Source organism: Clavelina lepadiformis, chromosome 1 (genome assembly GCF_947623445.1).
Source record: "Clavelina lepadiformis chromosome 1, kaClaLepa1.1, whole genome shotgun sequence".
NCBI lineage: Eukaryota > Metazoa > Chordata > Ascidiacea > Aplousobranchia > Clavelinidae > Clavelina > Clavelina lepadiformis.
This window is the reverse complement of record NC_135240.1, coordinates 25881118-25906509: the sequence shown is the minus strand read 5'-3', so window position 1 is coordinate 25906509 and position 25392 is coordinate 25881118. Positions and strand designations below refer to the sequence as shown.

Genomic DNA, 25392 nt, shown 5'->3' with positions numbered 1-25392 from the left:
GAAGCAATCGCTTTGAGCGGCTTTTACAGTTCGTTTGTAACCGATAGCCTTGTAATTTAACAAAATTTTGATGATTATTCTTTCCGGGTTCGTTTTAAAATAAACTGCAAATTGTTAGCGCCACCTAACGGTAAGTCAGATTCCTCATTTGCTAAGCGATCACGCGGTCAATGCATAAATGCATGCATAATTAATAAGTGATACTTTTTGTACAAAAAGGCTTATTTTAGAAATTGCCTTGAAGCTAACCAAACTGTCGTGTACGTACTTCAAAGTTAAGCGAACTATGACTATTACGTCACAATGGGCCATTCACGATGATTTTGTACAAAACTGGCAGAACATCTGGGCTACTTTCACGGCGGGAATAGACTGAGTCAATGATGAATGCAGCAAAGCAGTTGCCTTTATTGCAATATACAAGAAGTAGATGTGTAGAAACGCTTCATACATGATTGATTTTAAGGTAAAGTTACAAGATGTAGCAGAACTTATTGTGTATATGAAACATGCAAGTTTTACAAAAAATGAACTTGTTGAAAAATCAGACTATGCTTATAAACTACTTGGAAAATATAAAAACTACTGCCATAGAAAGAACTTCAAAAAAGTGTAAAATATATGAACCGTGTCACTGCAATATATGCACGAAATCACAAATTAAAAATATATGCTGATTGAACTGGTAATAACAATATGGAAAATGCAAAGATTATCTGATCTTCAGAAATATCATAACTGCAACATTTGATAGCGCAAGGCAAAGTAATAATAAGCTAAGCAAGGCTGCTAGCAATATACAAGTCAACGGTGTCCCGGAGCGGCAGATTCACATCTCTGTTAATCCTCGTGCAAGAAGGCTGGGGCCCATGTCGTCTGTAAAAAGCGTAAAACATGGGTAAGGGTAAATGTGGTCGAACATCTCAGTCCGCAGCCTGCGTCCCACCACGCCACGCCACGCCATGCAGGGTTTGCGTTTCAGTGCAGCCCGCGATGTAACCAATTTTGTCAGATTCAATCATTATCGAAGCCTTCGCCGACTAAAGTTACAAAACTACGGCCAGTGGGCCCACAAGACTAGAAAACCCCTGACCAATCTGACGATGGACTGTTCGACACAGGGGAATACCCCGTCAGGAGACGAAAAAATTTGCCATGCAGATGATTAATTTGAGCCGGTGGACGATAAAATCGTTTGCCACTTTAACCTGAGGCGTGAAAGTTTGCGACTTTCAATCGATCAATCGCAATATTTCACATTTCAATAAACTTCCAGGTGATGAGCGTCGGAAATAACCGGATTTATGATCCAATTCGCGCGCAAATTGCACCAATTACGGGGTAATACAATAAACAAAGCCATGGCATTGTTATGAGATTGTTACGAAAAATCATGTAATTTTCGTTCAAGTCGGAAATCCCCGGCGACATTCCAAACTTTTCATCATTACAACTGATCCCGCAAAGATATCAGAATCTTAGTCATCATAACGTAATTTTTTTGAGAAACAAAAGCACTCATAAAACAATTGGCTAAAATTACAAATGAAACGCGGGAAAATTTCGTTTTTTTTTGGCGGAATTCAGCCACATTTTTACCTTCCTTGATGCCCATCGCTTCGCCCCACTCATAGATCGATATGTGATGATCGCGGTTAGCATCCATCTTCTTCAAGAAGTCCTTGGCGCAATGCTCAAAGGGAATCAAGGCGGCGCTCATTGGCTCAAGTTCGCGTTTGCTCAGGTAACTACGTAACAATGACGTCATAATGAGAGGAAAATTTAAGTCTAAAACTCAAGTAAAAATTCAAATTTTATAGAGGCAAGTGGGTCAAATAAAGAGAGGTTTTAGTTGCTGCCTCAATCGACTTATTACTAAGAAAATACGAACAACAATTTAATATCTCGTAGAGCTGGACGTAATTCAAAACATTACGCAACTACGTAAACGTAAACCAAGGATTTTCGGTTACGTAACATTGTTGAGTGTTACATAATAACGTAAGTGGTTTTAACAAGAGTTTTTTAACGAGAACTATTTTACTATGTTTAGCCTAAGTGTTGTTACTGTCAGTCTAAATAATGTTGTACATCGCGTTTAAAGTTGCAATAATAACGTTTACTAACGTTGCAGAGTCTGGCATTGCACTAAATTTTTGACAACTCAAACTAAGCTAACTAGCTTCAGCAAAATTCCTGCACACTGAAATGATACCGATAGCATTCCAACGCTCTGTAACCCAAGCAATTTAATATTAGGTCCTTTCATGTTTGGTAAAAGTGTAGGCATAATTGTATTAACTATCAAGTAATTATTTAATAGATATGCGTAAAAACAGCAATGTGCTGCGCAAAAGACCTAGTGTCAGAAATAAATAACAATAATCATGGCAAAAAATATAATTTTAAACAAAATTTTTTACTTAATGAACATTGCTAGTTGAAATCGAGTTAGCATGGGCCCAACTACAGCAAGAAGCATTTGTCATTCTTCCACATTCACTAGATTACCTATCTTTCGGGTCAACGTCAAGGGTTGAGAATTTCCAATGAACTGGGTACACGTAGAGGGGGTAAAATTGCTCTAATTCCCGCGACATTTCCTCCACTGTTTGGCGCTCAAACTCCTCCACTCTGACTCGATTTGCGACGAGTCGTCTTCCCTGCGATAAAAAGATGACTTATTTCTGACGTCACAATCAAACGTTTCCTTTTTTTACACCCTCCGGCTATGCAGATCGATAAGCCAAGTTTTTTCTTAAAAAAAAACTACAGACTACAATCTGGTATTACTAGAAGGTTTACTTTCTTATTCGCAAGTAATACTGCCTATAAAGTTGTTCATTTCAAATTATGATGCAAGGCTCGGTTTAAATTGAACTGGTGAACCTTTACAACGCTTTTTGTCTAAATCTAGCCGTCCTATAACTATGGCTAAATTATACATTAAATGCGTTAAGAAACTTAGTTTTAAACACAAAAACAGTATCACTCGTTCCAACTAATAATTTGCAAGAAACGATATGAAGTTATTTTGTGTAATTTGATCGGAATACATATAACTACTGGCACATTTTCATGAGCACACTTCGGTACTGTGGCATGATGTTTTTCTACAACTATATCTCTCTGAGGATAGTTTGACAACCGTCTGTGTGGAACGTCACAGGAAACCAAACGTTAGAAAGGTTAGTTTGGGAGTAACAACCAATTTATTTTCTGCTCTATTAAACTTCTACAGTTCTATATTACTGACAATATACTGCCAGTCATAAGGTGCCATTTTCCGAGGCGAATTTTGCGAAGAATATTAAGACTTCTACACCTAGCAGCTACAACCGCCCATCTATACAGTATAACAAGTTTTGCAATGTGGCAGAGACAGCAAAATACAAGGCAAACATGAACACGGAACTAGATCAAATGACACCACAAACTACCTATGTGAAGATGTCTATACAACAGAACAAAGCTTTGCACTGTGGCATGACATTTCTGGGTAAACACAAACAAGGCCGATGAGAAAACCGGAAACTACTCACGTGGTTTCTTTGCTCATCGCTCAAGCCCCCAAATTCCTCTTCCATGTCAAAGAGCTGGAGGTATAAATTTTTCAGCCAGGATCTCATCCTTGTGGGAAATTCGGACAATTCAACATCTCCGCATGGGCTTAATTCTGCATTTTTGATTGTGAAATGAATTTCAAAACAGACCAATATCAACTTGGGTCACTTTGCCCATGTTTTGGAATGATACAGAGGATGCAAAATTTTTGTAGAAGTTTGTATGATAATTTGATAAAGAACAAGTTTAGTAGATCAATTGAAAAGTTATTACAAAATAAGTTTCCTAGGTAAACATGCTACTACCCACGAAAAGTAATATTCTAAATGCTTCCATGACTAAGAGTACTTGAGCCAGTTTTTGTCATTAAATCATAATTCAGCAATAGTGGGCAAAAGAGTGAGTTTTGAATTTTATACTTGCAAGTAAGCTTGATTTTAATAAAAATCTGTCCTTTTTTGTTATTTTCTAACTTTATACAGAGAAAACTTTGGAGGTAAAGCTTCAAAGCATAAAAAAGTGTAGAAATAATTCCTTAAGTCAAGTAGTGCCATGCTGTTAAAGTTTGTTGCAGCAAGGTACTTTTCTTTTGGCATAAGAGCTTTAAAGCTGTTTTTCTGAATAACCACAATTTTTCACATGGATCAGTTTTCGTTAAATGCCTTACAATTAAAAATTGTCAGTCACAATTTTATTATTGTAATTGGACATGTCTATTGATACTGTATCATAGCATGGATGTAAAAGGTTTTGTTGAAAACTAAGTCCATAATACTGATTACTGGCTATAAAATAACGGAGCTAAGAACACTATAAATTTAACTTACTTGTAGGTACAGCAAAGCTCATAAAAAATATGCTACATTCTTACAATTCATTCATACACAAACATGTCAAACACAACTATTTAATGATATTTGATGAGACATTTAGCAAACAGTCGTTTAATGACATACCTTTACAAGGTCCATAGTATTCAACTTTAAGGTGTTTACCCCATTCTACATTGTCGTGCTTAGCAAGGCACTTTGTACGATACAAGTCACACTCGGAGGCGTACGTCACATTGTTGTTCGCACAAACTCTAGGCCATCACATAAAAAGTAAAACAAAATATATTTATCATATACTACATTAATTGTAGATTTAAAAACCTCCAAATTAAACAAAATTGAGGACACACCCATGGTCAATCAGCCAATAAAAATAGTGTTATCCAAAGCTACTTTGCATAATGAATAAACTAACTTTTCGTGTTCACTTTCAGTTTGTGGGCACTCAGACATGCATCTGCATTTTGCTTCTTTGGTTGCCGTGACTACACATTCTCTTCCAGGCTTGCACTGAACATTCTTGCATGGATCTGCTACAGCCAAGTCAGCCAAGTTAAAATGTTATCATACTAATTGTTTGAAAATCTTTGTTAGGGGTTAAACTTAAAATCACAAGCGGTGGAAAAGTAAACAGTAGTTGTGATATCGACTGTGGGTTTCTAGGCAACATTGTATAGAAGAAGACTTGACAAATGTGTTCAGAACAGAACTTAAATTAACTGATGTGTTAGCAGTAGTGGTAGTAGGCAGAACAAAAATGATTGTTTAAATGAAATACTAAACTTCATTCCACCACATAAACAAGATAAAAGATGCAGCAAGATGTTTTGTCAGCATAGAACCGGCATACCAATGAGCTCTGCTTCAGTTAGTTCATCTTCATCTTCTGATTCTTCATCGTTATCATCCATGTCTGCCTCTTCGTTATCATCATTCTCTTCAGCAATCTCCTCTCCGTCATCGTATGGTTCTTCTTCATCTCCACCAAGTTCTTCTTCTTCTTCATCTTGCTCATCAATTAAAGTTTCGTCATCTTCTTGTTCTTCCTCAATTTCTTGAATCTCAATATTTTCATCCCTTTCCTAAGATAAATGAAATATCTCATTAAAACATTTCAACAGTATGGTAATATTCTAACTTCTTTGATACACGAACAAAAGACAAATTATGTAGTTTTCCAACCTCATTTACATCGAAGTCATCTTCCTGAGTGGTGGGATCTGGTTCGTTTGCTTCATGTATGTTCCTCACACCTGGCTGAATGATGTCAAATTCGTCTTTTTGAGCTGCCTAGTACATCGATAATAATACAACAAGATACAGATTTTATCCAATTGAATATGGTGTTAATGTGGATAAATTTAAGCAATTTACTTGGTAGCTTGCTAACAAATATCAATGCTAAGTGCCCAGGCAAGTTATTGGCTCTGGGTCTAGTGTAATAGTGCACAAAGGCGTTAGGCATTACCCACACTACTAGTGGCCTGCTGCTTGACTACAATGTTGATATGTGACCTATTTTACTTTTGCACAAAAGCAAAGGTATTTAGGGCAAGGCGAAGGTTTATCTTTCTGACATGGGCAAATCAGGTAAAATTGTCCAGTCTAGTATGCAAGGCATCCTGTGGTTGTGCACTTGCATACTAAATCTAAATTATCAACGGCTACAATGACGTCTTAAACGATTTTTAATTTAATTCTTTAAATGTCGGGGTAGCCTACATAATGAAACAAATCCTAGTTCGTTTAAATTTTAAAAAAACTATCCATTAAATTATTCGAAACAGTAGGCTACGGTAAGTACTGCGCTGAACTTACCTTCGCACAAGCAAAAACTACCACTCCAAGTAAGATTGCTATCAAAAGCTTCATTTTGCTGATAAAGGTAACACAAGTTGAATCACTCAACCAACTTCCAACCTTACCAGGAAAAACTGAACCAAGTGACTATTTCACAGATAGGTTAAGTTGTTTAGTAAAAAGCAGCTGGTTTAGGAGAAACGACATATACGGTATAAACAGTTAAGCTAAACTACCTTAATACTAGTTAGGTTCAGTTTTAAGTTGTGGTAAGTGATAGATTATGGTTAAATTCAAATTAAAGTGTTATAAGTTGAAAGTTGGATTAAAATTACGCGAGAATAAACGCTCCGATTTCACCCAAAACAGAAGTAAACCTCGGTTCCTGCAAACTCTGACACAGAAAACGAGTTGGTTTGTTCCACACATATTATCACCTAGCGGATAAAAATTTATCACAAACTTGCGGTGGGCGGTGCTGTTCTAAATAATCTATTCTTTGCCCTGCTTATACAAACGTCTGGCCAGCTGGTGGCCTAGACGGGAGTCTGGCCAGCTGGTGGCCTAGACGGGAGTCTGGCCAGCTGGTGGCCTAGACGTTTCAATGGGAGTTTCTATCTTTTAACATGAAAAGTGCGGGACTGAAATATTTTTATGTGAGTAAATTTTTACTTACTTATTACACTGACTTTCAAAGTCTTTCAGGAATAATTCGTCGTATCTTAAGATAGGAACACCAGCGCTTGCTCCGGGATTTGATCCCAAAACCTTGAATTACCTAACTGGAAGTTGGAACTATGCGACGGTATCTTCTTAGGCTAGGCTTGGATGGACAGAGGTTTGAACCGAGAACCTTTGATTTGCTGCTAGCATATGTTTTCACTGCGCCATCGCTTACTTCACTGACAACTGGTACATTTATACCTTTTCACCTTATTTCGTTGTGGGACTGAAATTTTTTTATGTGAGTTAAAATCTATTTTATGGAGTCCTATCACACACTTCGACTTTCAAAGTCTTTTAGGATAATTTCGTTTTATTTCCTAAGAAAAGAAGACCAGCCTTTTGGCAGGGATTTGATCCCAAAACGTTCAGTGGCCTACCTTCGAGTGGGAACTATGCGACAGAATCTTCTTGGACTAGGCTTGGATGGCCAGAAGCTTGAACCGAAAACCTTTGATTTGCTGTTCTCCGCTGTTTTCACTGCGCCATCGCTTACGTCCAACCTTATCGGTAGATTTATACCTTTCCACCTTTTTTCATTGTGGGACTGAAATTTTTGTGTGTTACTGAACTTCAATTTTGTAGAGTCTTGTTGCACACTTAAACTTTCAATGTCTTGTAGGATAATTTCATTTTATTTCCTAAGAATAGACGACCAGCGCTTGGGCAGGGATTTGAATCCAAAACATTTAGTAACTGGGAGTGGGAACTAACTGTGACGCTTGTACGAACCTTGAGAAATAACGCCATTAACAGTGCTCTATTCCATTCAAGTTCGCTTGCTGGCTACGACTAGACGTTATGTCAGCGTTGTGGGCAGGATTCGAACCTACGCGGACAGATCCCAAGAGATTTCTAATCTGTCACCTTAACCACTCGGCCACGACAACTGTGCTTAATGATCAATGCAAATTGATAAAATCGCACACTTCTCGAATCACTTATGAAAAAGAAATCTTATGTCAGCGTTGTCGGCAGGATTCGAACATCCGCCGGCAGAGCTCAACAGATATCTAGTCTACTACTAGGGATTCGAACCCACGCCTCTAGAGCCGCACAAAGCGACTATGCCTCTGCTTGAGTCTGGCGCCTTAGACCACTCGGCCATCCTGACCCTGATGTTTTGTATGGATTTCCGTTCTTATAATAATTACCACAAAACTAGGTAAAGGCTAAATTTAGCACTAATATCACGGTTGTTTTACTCGTTGCTGTATAAAATTCACAGATCCAAGCAACGATGTTTAATCGAGGATAAATACAACGCACCAATCCAGATTGTTTCATTCTAGATTTACTTTATAGAAGCCGTAGACGATGATGTTAACGGTTTTCTCAATTTAGGATGAAAATATGTAGAGTTAAGTGATTAGCTTTTTAAAGTATTAAGCCAATCAACCCTGCCGGGACTCGAACCCGGAACCTCTGGATTAGAAGTCCAACGCGCTAATCCATTGCGCCACAGAGACAAACTCATACCAACCTTTTACCCTTTAAAAAACGATCCAGTCTAGAAAATCGGAAAAAATTACTTGATCGAACCGTTGTGGAACTAAGAAATAAATTTCGCAATGTTCAATTTTACTGTTCACATCAATGCAATCCGACACAAAGTTAGCATATATGTGAAGTAAAACTTTCCAAAACTACTGTCAGAAGTGGGATTCGAACCCACGCTTAGATTCGGAGACCAGAACACCCTAGAGCCGCACAAAGCGACTAAGCCTCTGCTTGAGTCTGGCGCCTTAGACCATTCGTCCATCCTGACCTCGATGTTTTATATGGATCTCCGTTCTAATAATACTTACAACAAAACCAGTAAACGGCTTAATTTAGCACTAATGTCACGGTGGTTTTCGCTCGTGACTGTGTAACATTCACAGATACATGCAACGATGAAGACGTGGACGATGATGTTAATGATTTGCTCAATTTAGGATGAAAATATGTACAGTTAAGTGAAAAGCTTTGAAAAATATGACTAAGACTAGACTAGACTAGACTAGACTAGACTAGACTAGACGTTATGTCAGCGTTGTCGGCAGGATTCGAACCTACGCGGGCAGATGCCAACAGATTTCTAGTCTTTCACCTTAACCACTCGGCCACGACAACTGTGCTTAATGATCAATACAAATTGATAACATCGCACACTTCTCGAATCACTTATGAAAAAGAAAATTTATGTCAGCGTTGTCGGCAGGATTCGAACCTACGCGGGCAGAGCCCAACAGATTTCAAGTCTGTCGCCTTAACCACTCGGCCACGACAACTGTGCTTAATATTCAATGCAAATAGATATAATCGAAATTTTCTCGAATCACTTATGAAAACGTAATTTTATGTCAGCGTTGTCGGCAGGATTCGAACCTACGCGGGCAGAGCCCAACAGATATCTAGTCTGTCGGCTTAACCACTTGGCCACGACAACTGTGATGAATGTCAAATGCAAATAAAAAAATGGCACTTTTCTCGAATCACTTATGAAAGCGAAAGTTTATGTCAGCGTTGTCGGCAGGATTCGAACCTACGCGGGCAGATCCCATCACATTTCGAGTCTGTCGCCTTAACCACTCGGCCACGACAACTGTCCTTAATGTTCAATGCAAATAGATAAAATCGCACTTTTCTCGAATCACTTATGAAATCGTAATTTTATGTCAGCGTTGTCGGCAGGATTCGAACATCCGCCGGCAGAGCTCAACAGATATCTAGTCTACTACTAAGGATTCGAACTCACGCCTCTAGAGCCGCACAAAGCGACTAAGCCTCTGCTTGAGTCTGGCGCCTTAGACCACTCGGCCATCCTGACCCTGATGTTTTGTATGGATTTCCGTTGTTATAATAATTACCACAAAACTAGGTAACGGCTAAATTTAGCACTAATGTCACGGTTGTTTTACTCGTGGCTGTATAAAATTCACAGATCCAAGCAACGATGTTTAATCGAGGATAAATACAACGCACCAATCCAGATTGTTTCATTCTAGATTTACTTTATAGAAGCCGTAGACGATGATGTTTACGGTTTTCTCAATTTAGGATGAAAATATGTAGAGTTAAGTGATTAGCTTTTTAAAATATTAAGCCAATCATCCCTGCCGGGACTCGAACCCGGAACCTCTGGATTAGAAGTCCAACGCGCTAATCCATTGCGCCACAGAGACAAACTCATACCAACGTTTTACCCTCCAGTCTAGAAAATCGGAAAAAATTACTTGATCGAACCGTTGTGGAACTAAGAAATAAATTTCGCAATGTTCAATTTTACTGTTCACATCAATGCAATCCGACACAAAGTTAGCATATATGTGAAGTAAAACTTTCCAAACTACTGTCAGAAGTGGGATTCGAACCCACGCTTAGATTCGGAGACCAGAACACCCTAGAGCCGCACAAAGCGACTAAGCCTCTGCTTGAGTCTGGCGCCTTAGACCATTCGTCCATCCTGACCTCGATGTTTTATATGGATCTCCGTTCTAATAATACTTACAACAAAACCAGTAAACGGCTTAATTTAGCACTAATGTCACGGTGGTTTTCGCTCGTGACTGTGTAACATTCACAGATACATGCAACGATGAAGACGTGGACGATGATGTTAATGATTTGCTCAATTTAAGATGAAAATATGTACAGTTAAGTGAAAAGCTTTGAAAAATATGACTAAGACTAGACTAGACTAGACTAGACTAGACTAGACGTTATGTCAGCGTTGTCGGCAGGATTCGAACCTACGCGGGCAGATGCCAACAGATTTCTAGTCTTTCACCTTAACCACTCGGCCACGACAACTGTGCTTAATGATCAATGCAAATTGATAAAATCGTACACTTCTCGAATCACTTATGAAAAAGAAATCTTATGTCAGCGTTGTCGGCAGGATTCGAACCTACGCCGGCAGAGCTCAACCGATATCTAGTCTACTACTAGGGATTCGAACCCACGCCTCTAGAGCCGCACAAAGCGACTATGCCTCTGCTTGAGTCTGGCGCCTTAGACCACTCGGCCATCCTGCTAATATTAGCACTAATATCACGGTTGTTTTACTCGTGGCTGTATAAAATTCACAGATCCAAGCAACGATGTTTAATCGAGGATAAATACAACGCACCAATCCAGATTGTTTCATTCTAGATTTACTTTATAGAAGCCGTAGACGATGATGTTAACGGTTTTCTCAATTTAGGATGAAAATATGTAGAGTTAAGTGATTAGCTTTTTAAAATATTAAGCCAATCAACCCTGCCGGGACTCGAACCCGGAACCTCTGGATTAGAAGTCCAACGCGCTAATCCATTGCGCCACAGAGACAAACTCATACCAACCTTTTACCCTTTAAAAACGATCCAGTCTAGAAAATCGGAAAAAATTACTTGATCGAACCGTTGTGGAACTAAGAAATAAATTTCGCAATGTTCAATTTTACTGTTCACATCAATGCAATCCGACACAAAGTTAGCATATATGTGAAGTAAAACTTTCCAAAACTACTGTTAGAAGTGGGATTCGAACTCACGCTTAGATTCGGAGACCAGAACACCCTAGAGCCGCACAAAGCGACTAAGCCTTTGCTTGAGTCTGGCGCCTTAGACCATTCGTCCATCCTGACCTCGATGTTTTACATGGATCTCCGTTCTAATAATACTTACAACAAAACCAGTAAACGGCTTAAATTAGCACTAATGTCACGGTGGTTTTCGCTCGTGACTGTGTAACATTCACAGATACATGCAACGATGAAGACGTGGACGATGATGTTAATGATTTGCTCAATTTAAGATGAAAATATGTACAGTTAAGTGAAAAGCTTTGAAAAATATGACTAAGACTAGACTAGACTAGACTAGACTAGACTAGACTAGACTAGACTAGACGTTATGTCAGCGTTGTCGGCAGGATTCGAACCTACGCGGGCAGATGCCAAAAGATTTCTAGTCTTTCACCTTAACCACTCGGCCACGACAATTGTGCTTAATGATGAATGCAAATAGATATAATCGAACTTTTATCGAATCACTTATGAAAACGTAATTTTATGTCAGCGTTGTCGGCAGGATTCGAACCTACGCGGGCAGAGCCCAACAGATTTCAAGTCTGTCGCCTTAACCACTCGGCCACGACAACTGTGCTTAATGTTCAATGCAAATAGATATAATCGAACTTTTATCGAATCACTTATGAAAACGTAATTTTATGTCAGCGTTGTCGGCAGGATTCGAACCTACGCGGGCAGAGCCCAACAGATATCTAGTCTGTCGGCTGAACCACTTGGCCACGACAACTGTGATGAATGTCAAATGCAAATAAAAAAATGGCACTTTTCTCGAATGACTTATGAAAACGAAAGTTTATGTCAGCGTTGTCGGCAGGATTCGAACCTACGCGGGCAGAGCCCAACAGATTTCTAGTCTGTCGCCTTAACCACTCGGCCACGACAACTGTGCTTAATGATCAATGCAAATTGATAAAATCGCACACTTCTCGAATCACTTATGAAAAAGAAAATTTATGTCAGCGTTGTCGGCAGGATTCGAACCTTCGCGGGCAAAGCCCAACAGATTTCAAGTCTGTCGCCTTAACCACTCGGCCACGACAATTGTGCTTAATGATCAATGCAAATTGATAAAATCAATTGTTGTCGGCAGGATTCGAACATCCGCCGGCAGAGCTCAACAGATATCTAGTCTACTACTAAGGATTCGAACCCACGCCTCTAGAGCCGCACAAAGCGTCTAAGCCCCTGCTTGAGTCTGGCGCCTTAGACCACTCGGCCATCCTGACCCTGATGTTTTGTATGGATTTCCGTTCTTATAATAATTACCACAAAACTAGGTAAAGGCTAAATTTAGCACTAATATCACGGTTGTTTTACTCGTGGCTGTATAAAATTCACAGATCCAAGCAACGATGTTTAATCGAGGATAAATACAACGCACCAATCCAGATTGTTTCATTCTAGATTTACTTTATAGAAGCCGTAGACGATGATGTTAACGGTTTTCTCAATTTAGGATGAAAATATGTAGAGTTAAGTGATTAGCTTTTTAAAATATTAAGCCAATCATCCCTGCTGGGACTCGAACCCGGAACCTCTGGATTAGAAGTCCAACGCGCTAATCCATTGCGCCACAGAGACAAACTCATACCAACCTTTTACCCTGTAAAAAAACGATCCAGTCTAGAAAATCGGAAAAAATTACTTGATCGAACCGTTGTGGAACTAAGAAATAAATTTCGCAATGTTCAATTTTACTGTTCACATCAATGCAATCCGACACAAAGTTAGCATATATGTGAAGTAAAACTTTCCAAAACTACTGTCAGAAGTGGGATTCGAACCCACGCTTAGATTCGGAGACCAGAACACCCTAGAGCCGAACAAAGCGACTAGGCCTCTGCTTGAGTCTGGCGCCTTAGACCATTCGTCCATCCTGACCTCGATGTTTTATATGGATCTCCGTTCTAATAATACTTACAACAAAACCAGTAAACGGCTTAATTTTGCACTAATGTCTCGGTGGTTTTCGCTCGTGACTGTGTAACATTCACAGATACATGCAACGATAAAGACGTGAACGATGATGTTAATGATTTGCTCAATTTAGGATGAAAATATGTAGAGTTAAGTGATTAGCTTTTTAAAATATTAAGCCAAATAATCCCTGCCGTGTCTCGAACCCGGAACCTCTGGATTAGAAGTCCAGCGCGCTAATCCGGCTAAGCTGGTGGCCTAGACGGGAGTCTGGCCAGCTGGTGGCCTAGACGGGAGTCTGGCCAGCTGGTGGCCTAGACGGGAGTCTGGCCAGCTGGTGGCCTAGACGGGAGTCTGGCCAGCTGGTGGCCTAGACGGGAGTCTGGCCAGCTGGTGGCCTAGACGGGAGTCTGGCCAGCTGGTGGCCTAGACGGGAGTCTGGCCAGCTGGTGGCCTAGACGGGAGTCTGGCCAGCTGGTGGCCTAGACGGGAGTCTGGCCAGCTGGTGGCCTAGACGGGAGTCTGGCCAGCTGGTGGCCTAGACGGGAGTCTGGCCAGCTGGTGGCCTAGACGGGAGTCTGGCCAGCTGGTGGCCTAGACGGGAGTCTGGCCAGCTGGTGGCCTAGACGGGAGTCTGGCCAGCTGGTGGCCTAGACGGGAGTCTGGCCAGCTGGTGGCCTAGACGGGAGTCTGGCCAGCTGGTGGCCTAGACGGGAGTCTGGCCAGCTGGTGGCCTAGACGGGAGTCTGGCCAGCTGGTGGCCTAGACGGGAGTCTGGCCAGCTGGTGGCCTAGACGGGAGTCTGGCCAGCTGGTGGCCTAGACGGGAGTCTGGCCAGCTGGTGGCCTAGACGGGAGTCTGGCCAGCTGGTGGCCTAGACGGGAGTCTGGCCAGCTGGTGGCCTAGACGGGAGTCTGGCCAGCTGGTGGCCTAGACGGGAGTCTGGCCAGCTGGTGGCCTAGACGGGAGTCTGGCCAGCTGGTGGCCTAGACGGGAGTCTGGCCAGCTGGTGGCCTAGACGGGAGTCTGGCCAGCTGGTGGCCTAGACGGGAGTCTGGCCAGCTGGTGGCCTAGACGGGAGTCTGGCCAGCTGGTGGCCTAGACGGGAGTCTGGCCAGCTGGTGGCCTAGACGGGAGTCTGGCCAGCTGGTGGCCTAGACGGGAGTCTGGCCAGCTGGTGGCCTAGACGGGAGTCTGGCCAGCTGGTGGCCTAGACGGGAGTCTGGCCAGCTGGTGGCCTAGACGGGAGTCTGGCCAGCTGGTGGCCTAGACGGGAGTCTGGCCAGCTGGTGGCCTAGACGGGAGTCTGGCCAGCTGGTGGCCTAGACGGGAGTCTGGCCAGCTGGTGGCCTAGACGGGAGTCTGGCCAGCTGGTGGCCTAGACGGGAGTCTGGCCAGCTGGTGGCCTAGACGGGAGTCTGGCCAGCTGGTGGCCTAGACGGGAGTCTGGCCAGCTGGTGGCCTAGACGGGAGTCTGGCCAGCTGGTGGCCTAGACGGGAGTCTGGCCAGCTGGTGGCCTAGACGGGAGTCTGGCCAGCTGGTGGCCTAGACGGGAGTCTGGCCAGCTGGTGGCCTAGACGGGAGTCTGGCCAGCTGGTGGCCTAGACGGGAGTCTGGCCAGCTGGTGGCCTAGACGGGAGTCTGGCCAGCTGGTGGCCTAGACGGGAGTCTGGCCAGCTGGTGGCCTAGACGGGAGTCTGGCCAGCTGGTGGCCTAGACGGGAGTCTGGCCAGCTGGTGGCCTAGACGGGAGTCTGGCCAGCTGGTGGCCTAGACGGGAGTCTGGCCAGCTGGTGGCCTAGACGGGAGTCTGGCCAGCTGGTGGCCTAGACGGGAGTCTGGCCAGCTGGTGGCCTAGACGGGAGTCTGGCCAGCTGGTGGCCTAGACGGGAGTCTGGCCAGCTGGTGGCCTAGACGGGAGTCTGGCCAGCTGGTGGCCTAGACGGGAGTCTGGCCAGCTGGTGGCCTAGACGGGAGTCTGGCCAGCTGGTGGCCTAGACGGGAGTCTGGCCAGCTGGTGGCCTAGACGGGAGTCTGGCCAGCTGGTGGCCTAGACGGGAGTCTGGCCAGCTGGTGGCCTAGACGGGAGTCTGGCCAGCTGGTGGCCTAGACGGGAGTCTGGCCAGCTGGTGGCCTAGACGGGAGTCTGGCCAGCTGGTGGCCTAGACGGGAGTCTGGCCAGCTGGTGGCCTAGACGGGAGTCTGGCCAGCTGGTGGCCTAGACGGGAGTCTGGCCAGCTGGTGGCCTAGACGGGAGTCTGGCCAGCTGGTGGCCTAGACGGGAGTCTGGCCAGCTGGTGGCCTAGACGGGAGTCTGGCCAGCTGGTGGCCTAGACGGGAGTCTGGCCAGCTGGTGGCCTAGACGGGAGTCTGGCCAGCTGGTGGCCTAGACGGGAGTCTGGCCAGCTGGTGGCCTAGACGGGAGTCTGGCCAGCTGGTCTCGGAGCTGGTGGCCAAGCTGGACTCCCCGTCTAGACCACCGACCAACCCAAGTCCACCGAATTTTTACTGGGTTTGAACCGTGAACCTTTGCCTTGCTGTTCACTGAAATTTCCACTTAGCTGGTGTGTGTACCCACCCACCCGGGGGATTTCTATCGTTTAACATGAAAAGGGCGGCACTGAAATATTTTTATGTGAGTAAATTTTTACTTACTTATTACACTGACTTTCAAAGTCTTTCAGGAATAATTCGTCGTATCTTAAGATAGGAACACCAGCGCTTGCTCCGGGATTTGATCCCAAAACCTTGAGTTACCTAACTGGAAGTTGGAACTATGCGACGGTATCTTCTTAGGCTAGGCTTGGATGGACAGAGGTTTGAACCGAGAACCTTTGATTTGCTGCTAGCATATGTTTTCACTGCGCCATCGCTTACTTCACTGACAACTGGTACATTTATACCTTTTCACCTTATTTCGTTGTGGGACTGAAATTTTTTTATGTGAGTTAAAATCTATTTTATGGAGTCCTATCACACACTTCGACTTTCAAAGTCTTTTAGGATAATTTCGTTTTATTTCCTAAGAAAAGAAGACCAGCCTTTTGGCAGGGATTTGATCCCAAAACGTTCAGTGGCCTACCTTCGAGTGGGAACTATGCGACAGAATCTTCTTGGACTAGGCTTGGATGGCCAGAAGCTTGAACCGAAAACCTTTGATTTGCTGTTCTCCGCTGTTTTCACTGCGCCATCGCTTACGTCCAACCTTATCGGTAGATTTATACCTTTCCACCTTTTTTCATTGTGGGACTGAAATTTTTGTGTGTTACTGAACTTCAATTTTGTAGAGTCTTGTTGCACACTTAAACTTTCAATGTCTTGTAGGATAATTTCATTTTATTTCCTAAGAATAGACGACCAGCGCTTGGGCAGGGATTTGAATCCAAAACATTTAGTAACTGGGAGTGGGAACTAACTGTGACGCTTGTACGAACCTTGAGAAATAACGCCATTAACAGTGCTCTATTCCATTCAAGTTCGCTTGCTGGCTACGACTAGACGTTATGTCAGCGTTGTGGGCAGGATTCGAACCTACGCGGGCAGATCCCAAGAGATTTCTAATCTGTCACCTTAACCACTCGGCCACGACAACTGTGCTTAATGATCAATGCAAATTGATAAAATCGCACACTTCTCGAATCACTTATGAAAAAGAAATCTTATGTCAGCGTTGTCGGCAGGATTCGAACATCCGCCGGCAGAGCTCAACAGATATCTAGTCTACTACTAGGGATTCGAACCCACGCCTCTAGAGCCGCACAAAGCGACTATGCCTCTGCTTGAGTCTGGCGCCTTAGACCACTCGGCCATCCTGCTAATATTAGCACTAATATCACGGTTGTTTTACTCGTGGCTGTATAAAATTCACAGATCCAAGCAACGATGTTTAATCGAGGATAAATACAACGCACCAATCCAGATTGTTTCATTCTAGATTTACTTTATAGAAGCCGTAGACGATGATGTTAACGGTTTTCTCAATTTAGGATGAAAATATGTAGAGTTAAGTGATTAGCTTTTTAAAGTATTAAGCCAATCAACCCTGTCGGGACTCGAACCCGGAACCTCTGGATTAGAAGTACAACGCGCTAATCCATTGCGCCACAGAGACAAACTCATACCAACCTTTTACCCTCCAGTCTAGAAAATCGGAAAAAATTACTTGATCGAACCGTTGTGGAACTAAGAAATAAATTTCGCAATGTTCAATTTTACTGTTCACATCAATGCAATCCGACACAAAGTTAGCATATATGTGAAGTAAAACTTTCCAAAACTACTGTCAGAAGTGGGATTCGAACCCACGCTTAGATTCGGAGACCAGAACACCCTAGAGCCGCACAAAGCGACTAAGCCTCTGCTTGAGTCTGGCGCCTTAGACCATTCGTCCATCCTGACCTCGATGTTTCATATGGATCTCCGTTCTAATAATACTTACAACAAAACCAGTAAACGGCTTAATTTAGCACTAATGTCACGGTGGTTTTCGCTCGTGACTGTGTAACATTCACAGATACATGCAACGATGAAGACGTAGACGATGATGTTAATGATTTGCTCAATTTAGGATGAAAATATGTACAGTTAAGTGAAAAGCTTTGAAAAATATGACTAAGACTAGACTAGACTAGACTAGACTAGACTAGACTAGACTAGACTAGACTAGACTAGACTAGACTAGACTAGACTAGACTAGACTAGACTAGACTAGACTAGACTAGACTAGACTAGACTAGACTAGACTAGACTAGACTAGACTAGACTAGACTAGACTAGACTAGACTAGACTAGACTAGACTAGACTAGACTAGACTAGACTAGACTAGACTAGACTAGACTAGACTAGACTAGACTAGACTAGACTAGACTAGACTAGACTAGACTAGACTAGACTAGACTAGACTAGACTAGACGTTATGTCAGCGTTGTCGGCAGGATTCGAACCTACGCGGGCAGATGCCAAAAGATTTCTAGTCTTTCACCTTAACCACTCGGCCACGACAATTGTGCTTAATGATGAATGCAAATTGATAACATCGCACACTTCTCGAATCACTTATGAAAAAGAAAATTTATGTCAGCGTTGTCGGCAGGATTCGAACCTACGCGGGCAGAGCCCAACAGATTTCAAGTCTGTCGCCTTAACCACTCGGCCACGACAACTGTGCTTAATGTTCAATGCAAATAGATATAATCGAACTTTTATCGAATCACTTATGAAAACGTAATTTTATGTCAGCGTTGTCGGCAGGATTCGAACCTACGCGGGCAGAGCCCAACAGATATCTAGTCTGTCGGCTGAACCACTTGGCCACGACAACTGTGATGAATGTCAAATGCAAATAAAAAAATGGCACTTTTCTCGAATGACTTATGAAAACGAAAGTTTATGTCAGCGTTGTCGGCAGGATTCGAACCTACGCGGGCAGAGCCCAACAGATTTCTAGTCTGTCGCCTTAACCACTCGACCACGACAACTGCGCTTAATGATCAATGCAAATTGATAAAATCGCACACTTCTCGAATCACTTATGAAAAAGAAAATTTATGTCAGCGTTGTCGGCAGGATTCGAACCTTCGCGGGCAAAACCCAAGAGATTTCAAGTCTGTCGCTTTAACCACTCGGCCACGACAACTGTGCTTAATGATCAATGCAAATTGATAAAATCGCACACTTCTCGAATCACTTATGAAAAAGAAAATTTATGTCAGCGTTGTCGGCAGGATTCGAACCTTCGCGGGCAAAACCCAACAAATTTCAAGTCTGTCGCCTTAACCACTTGGCCACGACAACGGTTTTCTCAATTTAGGATGCAAATATGTAGAGTTAAGTGATTAGCTTTTTAAAAGATTAAGCCAAATAATCCCTGCCGTGTCTCGAACCCGGAACCTCTGGATTAGAAGTCCAGCGCGCTAATCCGGCTAAGCTGGTGGCCTAGACGGGAGTCTTGGCCAGCTGGTGGCCTAGACGGGAGTCTGGCCAGCTGGTGGCCTAGACGGGAGTCTGGCCAGCTGGTGGCCTAGACGGGAGTCTGGCCAGCTGGTGGCCTAGACGGGAGTCTGGCCAGCTGGTGGCCTAGACGGGAGTCTGGCCAGCTGGTCTCGGAGCTGGTGGCCAAGCTGGACTCCCCGTCTAGACCACCGACCAACCCAAGTCCACCGAATTTTTACTGGGTTTGAACCGTGAACCTTTGCCTTGCTGTTCACTGAAATTTCCACTTAGCTGGTGTGTGTACCCACCCACCCGGGGGATTTCTATCGTTTAACATGAAAAGGGCGGCACTGAAATATTTTTATGTGAGTAAATTTTTACTTACTTATTACACTGACTTTCAAAGTCTTTCAGGAATAATTCGTCGTATCTTAAGATAGGAACACCAGCGCTTGCTCCGGGATTTGATCCCAAAACCTTGAGTTACCTAACTGGAAGTTGGAACTATGCGACGGTATCTTCTTAGGCTAGGCTTGGATGGACAGAGGTTTGAACCGAGAACCTTTGATTTGCTGCTAGCATATGTTTTCACTGCGCCATCGCTTACTTCACTGACAACTGGTACATTTATACCTTTTCACCTTATTTCGTTGTGGGACTGAAATTTTTTTATGTGAGTTAAAATCTATTTTATGGAGTCCTATCACACACTTCGACTTTCAAAGTCTTTTAGGATAATTTCGTTTTATTTCCTAAGAAAAGAAGACCAGCCTTTTGGCAGGGATTTGATCCCAAAACGTTCAGTGGCCTACCTTCGAGTGGGAACTATGCGACAGAATCTTCTTGGACTAGGCTTGGATGGCCAGAAGCTTGAACCGAAAACCTTTGATTTGCTGTTCTCCGCTGTTTTCACTGCGCCATCGCTTACGTCCAACCTTATCGGTAGATTTATACCTTTCCACCTTTTTTCATTGTGGGACTGAAATTTTTGTGTGTTACTGAACTTCAATTTTGTAGAGTCTTGTTGCACACTTAAACTTTCAATGTCTTGTAGGATAATTTCATTTTATTTCCTAAGAATAGACGACCAGCGCTTGGGCAGGGATTTGAATCCAAAACATTTAGTAACTGGGAGTGGGAACTAACTGTGACGCTTGTACGAACCTTGAGAAATAACTCCATTAACAGTGCTCTATTCCATTCAAGTTCGCTTGCTGGCTACGACTAGACGTTATGTCAGCGTTGTGGGCAGGATTCGAACCTACGCGGGCAGATCCCAAGAGATTTCTAATCTGTCACCTTAACCACTCGGCCACGACAACTGTGCTTAATGATCAATGCAAATTGATAAAATCGCACACTTCTCGAATCACTTATGAAAAAGAAATCTTATGTCAGCGTTGTCGGCAGGATTCGAACATCCGCCGGCAGAGCTCAACAGATATCTAGTCTACTACTAGGGATTCGAACCCACGCCTCTAGAGCCGCACAAAGCGACTATGCCTCTGCTTGAGTCTGGCGCCTTAGACCACTCGGCCATCCTGCTAATATTAGCACTAATATCACGGTTGTTTTACTCGTGGCTGTATAAAATTCACAGATCCAAGCAACGATGTTTAATCGAGGATAAATACAACGCACCAATCCAGATTGTTTCATTCTAGATTTACTTTATAGAAGCCGTAGACGATGATGTTAACGGTTTTCTCAATTTAGGATGAAAATATGTAGAGTTAAGTGATTAGCTTTTTAAAGTATTAAGCCAATCAACCCTGTCGGGACTCGAACCCGGAACCTCTGGATTAGAAGTACAACGCGCTAATCCATTGCGCCACAGAGACAAACTCATACCAACCTTTTACCCTCCAGTCTAGAAAATCGGAAAAAATTACTTGATCGAACCGTTGTGGAACTAAGAAATAAATTTCGCAATGTTCAATTTTACTGTTCACATCAATGCAATCCGACACAAAGTTAGCATATATGTGAAGTAAAACTTTCCAAAACTACTGTCAGAAGTGGGATTCGAACCCACGCTTAGATTCGGAGACCAGAACACCCTAGAGCCGCACAAAGCGACTAAGCCTTTGCTTGAGTCTGGCGCCTTAGACCATTCGTCCATCCTGACCTCGATGTTTTATAAGGATCTCCGTTCTAATAATACTTACAACAAAACCAGTAAACGGCTTAATTTAGCACTAATGTCACGGTGGTTTTCGCTCGTGACTGTGTAACATTCACAGATACATGCAACGATGAAGACGTAGACGATGATGTTAATGATTTGCTCAATTTAGGATGAAAATATGTACAGTTAAGTGAAAAGCTTTGAAAAATATGACTAAGACTAGACTAGACTAGACTAGACTAGACTAGACTAGACTAGACGGGAGTCTGGCCAGCTGGTGGCCTAGACGGGAGTCTGGCCAGCTGGTGGCCTAGACGGGAGTCTGGCCAGCTGGTGGCCTAGACGGGAGTCTGGCCAGCTGGTGGCCTAGACGGGAGTCTGGCCAGCTGGTGGCCTAGACGGGAGTCTGGCCAGCTGGTGGCCTAGACGGGAGTCTGGCCAGCTGGTGGCCTAGACGGGAGTCTGGCCAGCTGGTGGCCTAGACGGGAGTCTGGCCAGCTGGTGGCCTAGACGGGAGTCTGGCCAGCTGGTGGCCTAGACGGGAGTCTGGCCAGCTGGTGGCCTAGACGGGAGTCTGGCCAGCTGGTGGCCTAGACGGGAGTCTGGCCAGCTGGTGGCCTAGACGGGAGTCTGGCCAGCTGGTGGCCTAGACGGGAGTCTGGCCAGCTGGTGGCCTAGACGGGAGTCTGGCCAGCTGGTGGCCTAGACGGGAGTCTGGCCAGCTGGTGGCCTAGACGGGAGTCTGGCCAGCTGGTGGCCTAGACGGGAGTCTGGCCAGCTGGTGGCCTAGACGGGAGTCTGGCCAGCTGGTGGCCTAGACGGGAGTCTGGCCAGCTGGTGGCCTAGACGGGAGTCTGGCCAGCTGGTGGCCTAGACGGGAGTCTGGCCAGCTGGTGGCCTAGACGGGAGTCTGGCCAGCTGGTGGCCTAGACGGGAGTCTGGCCAGCTGGTGGCCTAGACGGGAGTCTGGCCAGCTGGTGGCCTAGACGGGAGTCTGGCCAGCTGGTGGCCTAGACGGGAGTCTGGCCAGCTGGTGGCCTAGACGGGAGTCTGGCCAGCTGGTGGCCTAGACGGGAGTCTGGCCAGCTGGTGGCCTAGACGGGAGTCTGGCCAGCTGGTGGCCTAGACGGGAGTCTGGCCAGCTGGTGGCCTAGACGGGAGTCTGGCCAGCTGGTGGCCTAGACGGGAGTCTGGCCAGCTGGTGGCCTAGACGGGAGTCTGGCCAGCTGGTGGCCTAGACGGGAGTCTGGCCAGCTGGTGGCCTAGACGGGAGTCTGGCCAGCTGGTGGCCTAGACGGGAGTCTGGCCAGCTGGTGGCCTAGACGGGAGTCTGGCCAGCTGGTGGCCTAGACGGGAGTCTGGCCAGCTGGTGGCCTAGACGGGAGTCTGGCCAGCTGGTGGCCTAGACGGGAGTCTGGCCAGCTGGTGGCCTAGACGGGAGTCTGGCCAGCTGGTGGCCTAGACGGGAGTCTGGCCAGCTGGTGGCCTAGACGGGAGTCTGGCCAGCTGGTGGCCTAGACGGGAGTCTGGCCAGCTGGTGGCCTAGACGGGAGTCTGGCCAGCTGGTGGCCTAGACGGGAGTCTGGCCAGCTGGTGGCCTAGACGGGAGTCTGGCCAGCTGGTGGCCTAGACGGGAGTCTGGCCAGCTGGTGGCCTAGACGGGAGTCTGGCCAGCTGGTGGCCTAGACGGGAGTCTGGCCAGCTGGTGGCCTAGACGGGAGTCTGGCCAGCTGGTGGCCTAGACGGGAGTCTGGCCAGCTGGTGGCCTAGACGGGAGTCTGGCCAGCTGGTGGCCTAGACGGGAGTCTGGCCAGCTGGTGGCCTAGACGGGAGTCTGGCCAGCTGGTGGCCTAGACGGGAGTCTGGCCAGCTGGTGGCCTAGACGGGAGTCTGGCCAGCTGGTGGCCTAGACGGGAGTCTGGCCAGCTGGTGGCCTAGACGGGAGTCTGGCCAGCTGGTGGCCTAGACGGGAGTCTGGCCAGCTGGTGGCCTAGACGGGAGTCTGGCCAGCTGGTGGCCTAGACGGGAGTCTGGCCAGCTGGTGGCCTAGACGGGAGTCTGGCCAGCTGGTGGCCTAGACGGGAGTCTGGCCAGCTGGTGGCCTAGACGGGAGTCTGGCCAGCTGGTGGCCTAGACGGGAGTCTGGCCAGCTGGTGGCCTAGACGGGAGTCTGGCCAGCTGGTGGCCTAGACGGGAGTCTGGCCAGCTGGTGGCCTAGACGGGAGTCTGGCCAGCTGGTGGCCTAGACGGGAGTCTGGCCAGCTGGTGGCCTAGACGGGAGTCTGGCCAGCTGGTGGCCTAGACGGGAGTCTGGCCAGCTGGTGGCCTAGACGGGAGTCTGGCCAGCTGGTGGCCTAGACGGGAGTCTGGCCAGCTGGTCTCGGAGCTGGTGGCCAAGCTGGACTCCCCGTCTAGACCACCGACCAACCCAAGTCCACCGAATTTTTACTGGGTTTGAACCGTGAACCTTTGCCTTGCTGTTCACTGAAATTTCCACTTAGCTGGTGTGTGTACCCACCCACCCGGGGGATTTCTATCATTTAACATGAAAAGGGCGGGACTGAAATATTTTTATGTGAGTAAATTTTTACTTACTTATTACACTGACTTTCAAAGTCTTTCAGGAATAATTCGTCGTATCTTAAGATAGGAACACCAGCGCTTGCTCCGGGATTTGATCCCAAAACCTTGAGTTACCTAACTGGAAGTTGGAACTATGCGACGGTATCTTCTTAGGCTAGGCTTGGATGGACAGAGGTTTGAACCGAGAACCTTTGATTTGCTGCTAGCATATGTTTTCACTGCGCCATCGCTTACTTCACTGACAACTGGTACATTTATACCTTTTCACCTTATTTCGTTGTGGGACTGAAATTTTTTTATGTGAGTTAAAATCTATTTTATGGAGTCCTATCACACACTTCGACTTTCAAAGTCTTTTAGGATAATTTCGTTTTATTTCCTAAGAAAAGAAGACCAGCCTTTTGGCAGGGATTTGATCCCAAAACGTTCAGTGGCCTACCTTCGAGTGGGAACTATGCGACAGAATCTTCTTGGACTAGGCTTGGATGGCCAGAAGCTTGAACCGAAAACCTTTGATTTGCTGTTCTCCGCTGTTTTCACTGCGCCATCGCTTACGTCCAACCTTATCGGTAGATTTATACCTTTCCACCTTTTTTCATTGTGGGACTGAAATTTTTGTGTGTTACTGAACTTCAATTTTGTAGAGTCTTGTTGCACACTTAAACTTTCAATGTCTTGTAGGATAATTTCATTTTATTTCCTAAGAATAGACGACCAGCGCTTGGGCAGGGATTTGAATCCAAAACATTTAGTAACTGGGAGTGGGAACTAACTGTGACGCTTGTACGATCCTTGAGAAATAACGCCATTAACAGTGCTCTATTCCATTCAAGTTCGCTTGCTGGCTACGACTAGACGTTATGTCAGCGTTGTGGGCAGGATTCGAACCTACGCGGGCAGATCCCAAGAGATTTCTAATCTGTCACCTTAACCACTCGGCCACGACAACTGTGCTTAATGATCAATGCAAATTGATAAAATCGCACACTTCTCGAATCACTTATGAAAAAGAAATCTTATGTCAGCGTTGTCGGCAGGATTCGAACATCCGCCGGCAGAGCTCAACAGATATCTAGTCTACTACTAGGGATTCGAACCCACGCCTCTAGAGCCGCACAAAGCGACTATGCCTCTGCTTGAGTCTGGCGCCTTAGACCACTCGGCCATCCTGCTAATATTAGCACTAATATCACGGTTGTTTTACTCGTGGCTGTATAAAATTCACAGATCCAAGCAACGATGTTTAATCGAGGATAAATACAACGCACCAATCCAGATTGTTTCATTCTAGATTTACTTTATAGAAGCCGTAGACGATGATGTTAACGGTTTTCTCAATTTAGGATGAAAATAT

The 25392-nt window shown here is 45.1% G+C and overlaps 1 protein-coding gene and 11 non-coding genes across 13 annotated transcripts; all 12 read right to left on the bottom strand.

Moving 5' to 3' along the window:
* Positions 1-384: 384 nt before the first annotated feature.
* LOC143461136 (SPARC-like) lies at positions 385-6382 on the bottom strand. 2 transcript variants are annotated; one of them, XM_076958949.1, is made up of 9 exons: positions 6216-6382; positions 5580-5687; positions 5248-5479; positions 4813-4927; positions 4521-4648; positions 3543-3676; positions 2512-2663; positions 1600-1748; positions 385-876 (listed from the first exon to the last, which is right to left on the bottom strand). In XM_076958949.1, exons 1-9 carry the CDS (start codon positions 6267-6269, stop codon positions 830-832), a joined length of 1119 nt encoding a protein of 372 aa, XP_076815064.1. In that variant the 5' UTR covers positions 6270-6382; the 3' UTR covers positions 385-829. The 2 variants fall into 2 exon arrangements, with proteins under 2 accessions (XP_076815064.1, XP_076815055.1); XM_076958940.1 differs by having other exon boundaries at positions 4813-4930; positions 6216-6377.
* A 1933-nt stretch (positions 6383-8315) lies between these two features.
* Positions 8316-8389, bottom strand: Trnar-ucu (transfer RNA arginine (anticodon UCU)). The gene has a single exon. It is a non-coding gene; the product is annotated as a tRNA-Arg (tRNA).
* Positions 8390-9111: 722 nt separating this feature from the next.
* On the bottom strand, positions 9112-9193 carry Trnas-uga (transfer RNA serine (anticodon UGA)). The gene has a single exon. It is a non-coding gene; the product is annotated as a tRNA-Ser (tRNA).
* Positions 9194-10013: 820 nt separating this feature from the next.
* On the bottom strand, positions 10014-10087 carry Trnar-ucu (transfer RNA arginine (anticodon UCU)). The gene has a single exon. It is a non-coding gene; the product is annotated as a tRNA-Arg (tRNA).
* A 1073-nt stretch (positions 10088-11160) lies between these two features.
* Positions 11161-11234, bottom strand: Trnar-ucu (transfer RNA arginine (anticodon UCU)). Its single transcript has one exon. It is a non-coding gene; the product is annotated as a tRNA-Arg (tRNA).
* Positions 11235-11965: 731 nt separating this feature from the next.
* Positions 11966-12047, bottom strand: Trnas-uga (transfer RNA serine (anticodon UGA)). Its single transcript has one exon. It is a non-coding gene; the product is annotated as a tRNA-Ser (tRNA).
* A 233-nt stretch (positions 12048-12280) lies between these two features.
* Trnas-aga (transfer RNA serine (anticodon AGA)) lies at positions 12281-12362 on the bottom strand. Its single transcript has one exon. It is a non-coding gene; the product is annotated as a tRNA-Ser (tRNA).
* Positions 12363-12438: 76 nt separating this feature from the next.
* Trnas-uga (transfer RNA serine (anticodon UGA)) lies at positions 12439-12520 on the bottom strand. Its single transcript has one exon. It is a non-coding gene; the product is annotated as a tRNA-Ser (tRNA).
* A 465-nt stretch (positions 12521-12985) lies between these two features.
* Trnar-ucu (transfer RNA arginine (anticodon UCU)) lies at positions 12986-13059 on the bottom strand. Its single transcript has one exon. It is a non-coding gene; the product is annotated as a tRNA-Arg (tRNA).
* Positions 13060-18476: 5417 nt separating this feature from the next.
* Trnas-uga (transfer RNA serine (anticodon UGA)) lies at positions 18477-18558 on the bottom strand. Its single transcript has one exon. It is a non-coding gene; the product is annotated as a tRNA-Ser (tRNA).
* A 233-nt stretch (positions 18559-18791) lies between these two features.
* Trnas-aga (transfer RNA serine (anticodon AGA)) lies at positions 18792-18873 on the bottom strand. Its single transcript has one exon. It is a non-coding gene; the product is annotated as a tRNA-Ser (tRNA).
* A 234-nt stretch (positions 18874-19107) lies between these two features.
* Trnas-uga (transfer RNA serine (anticodon UGA)) lies at positions 19108-19189 on the bottom strand. Its single transcript has one exon. It is a non-coding gene; the product is annotated as a tRNA-Ser (tRNA).
* Positions 19190-25392: the final 6203 nt, after the last annotated feature.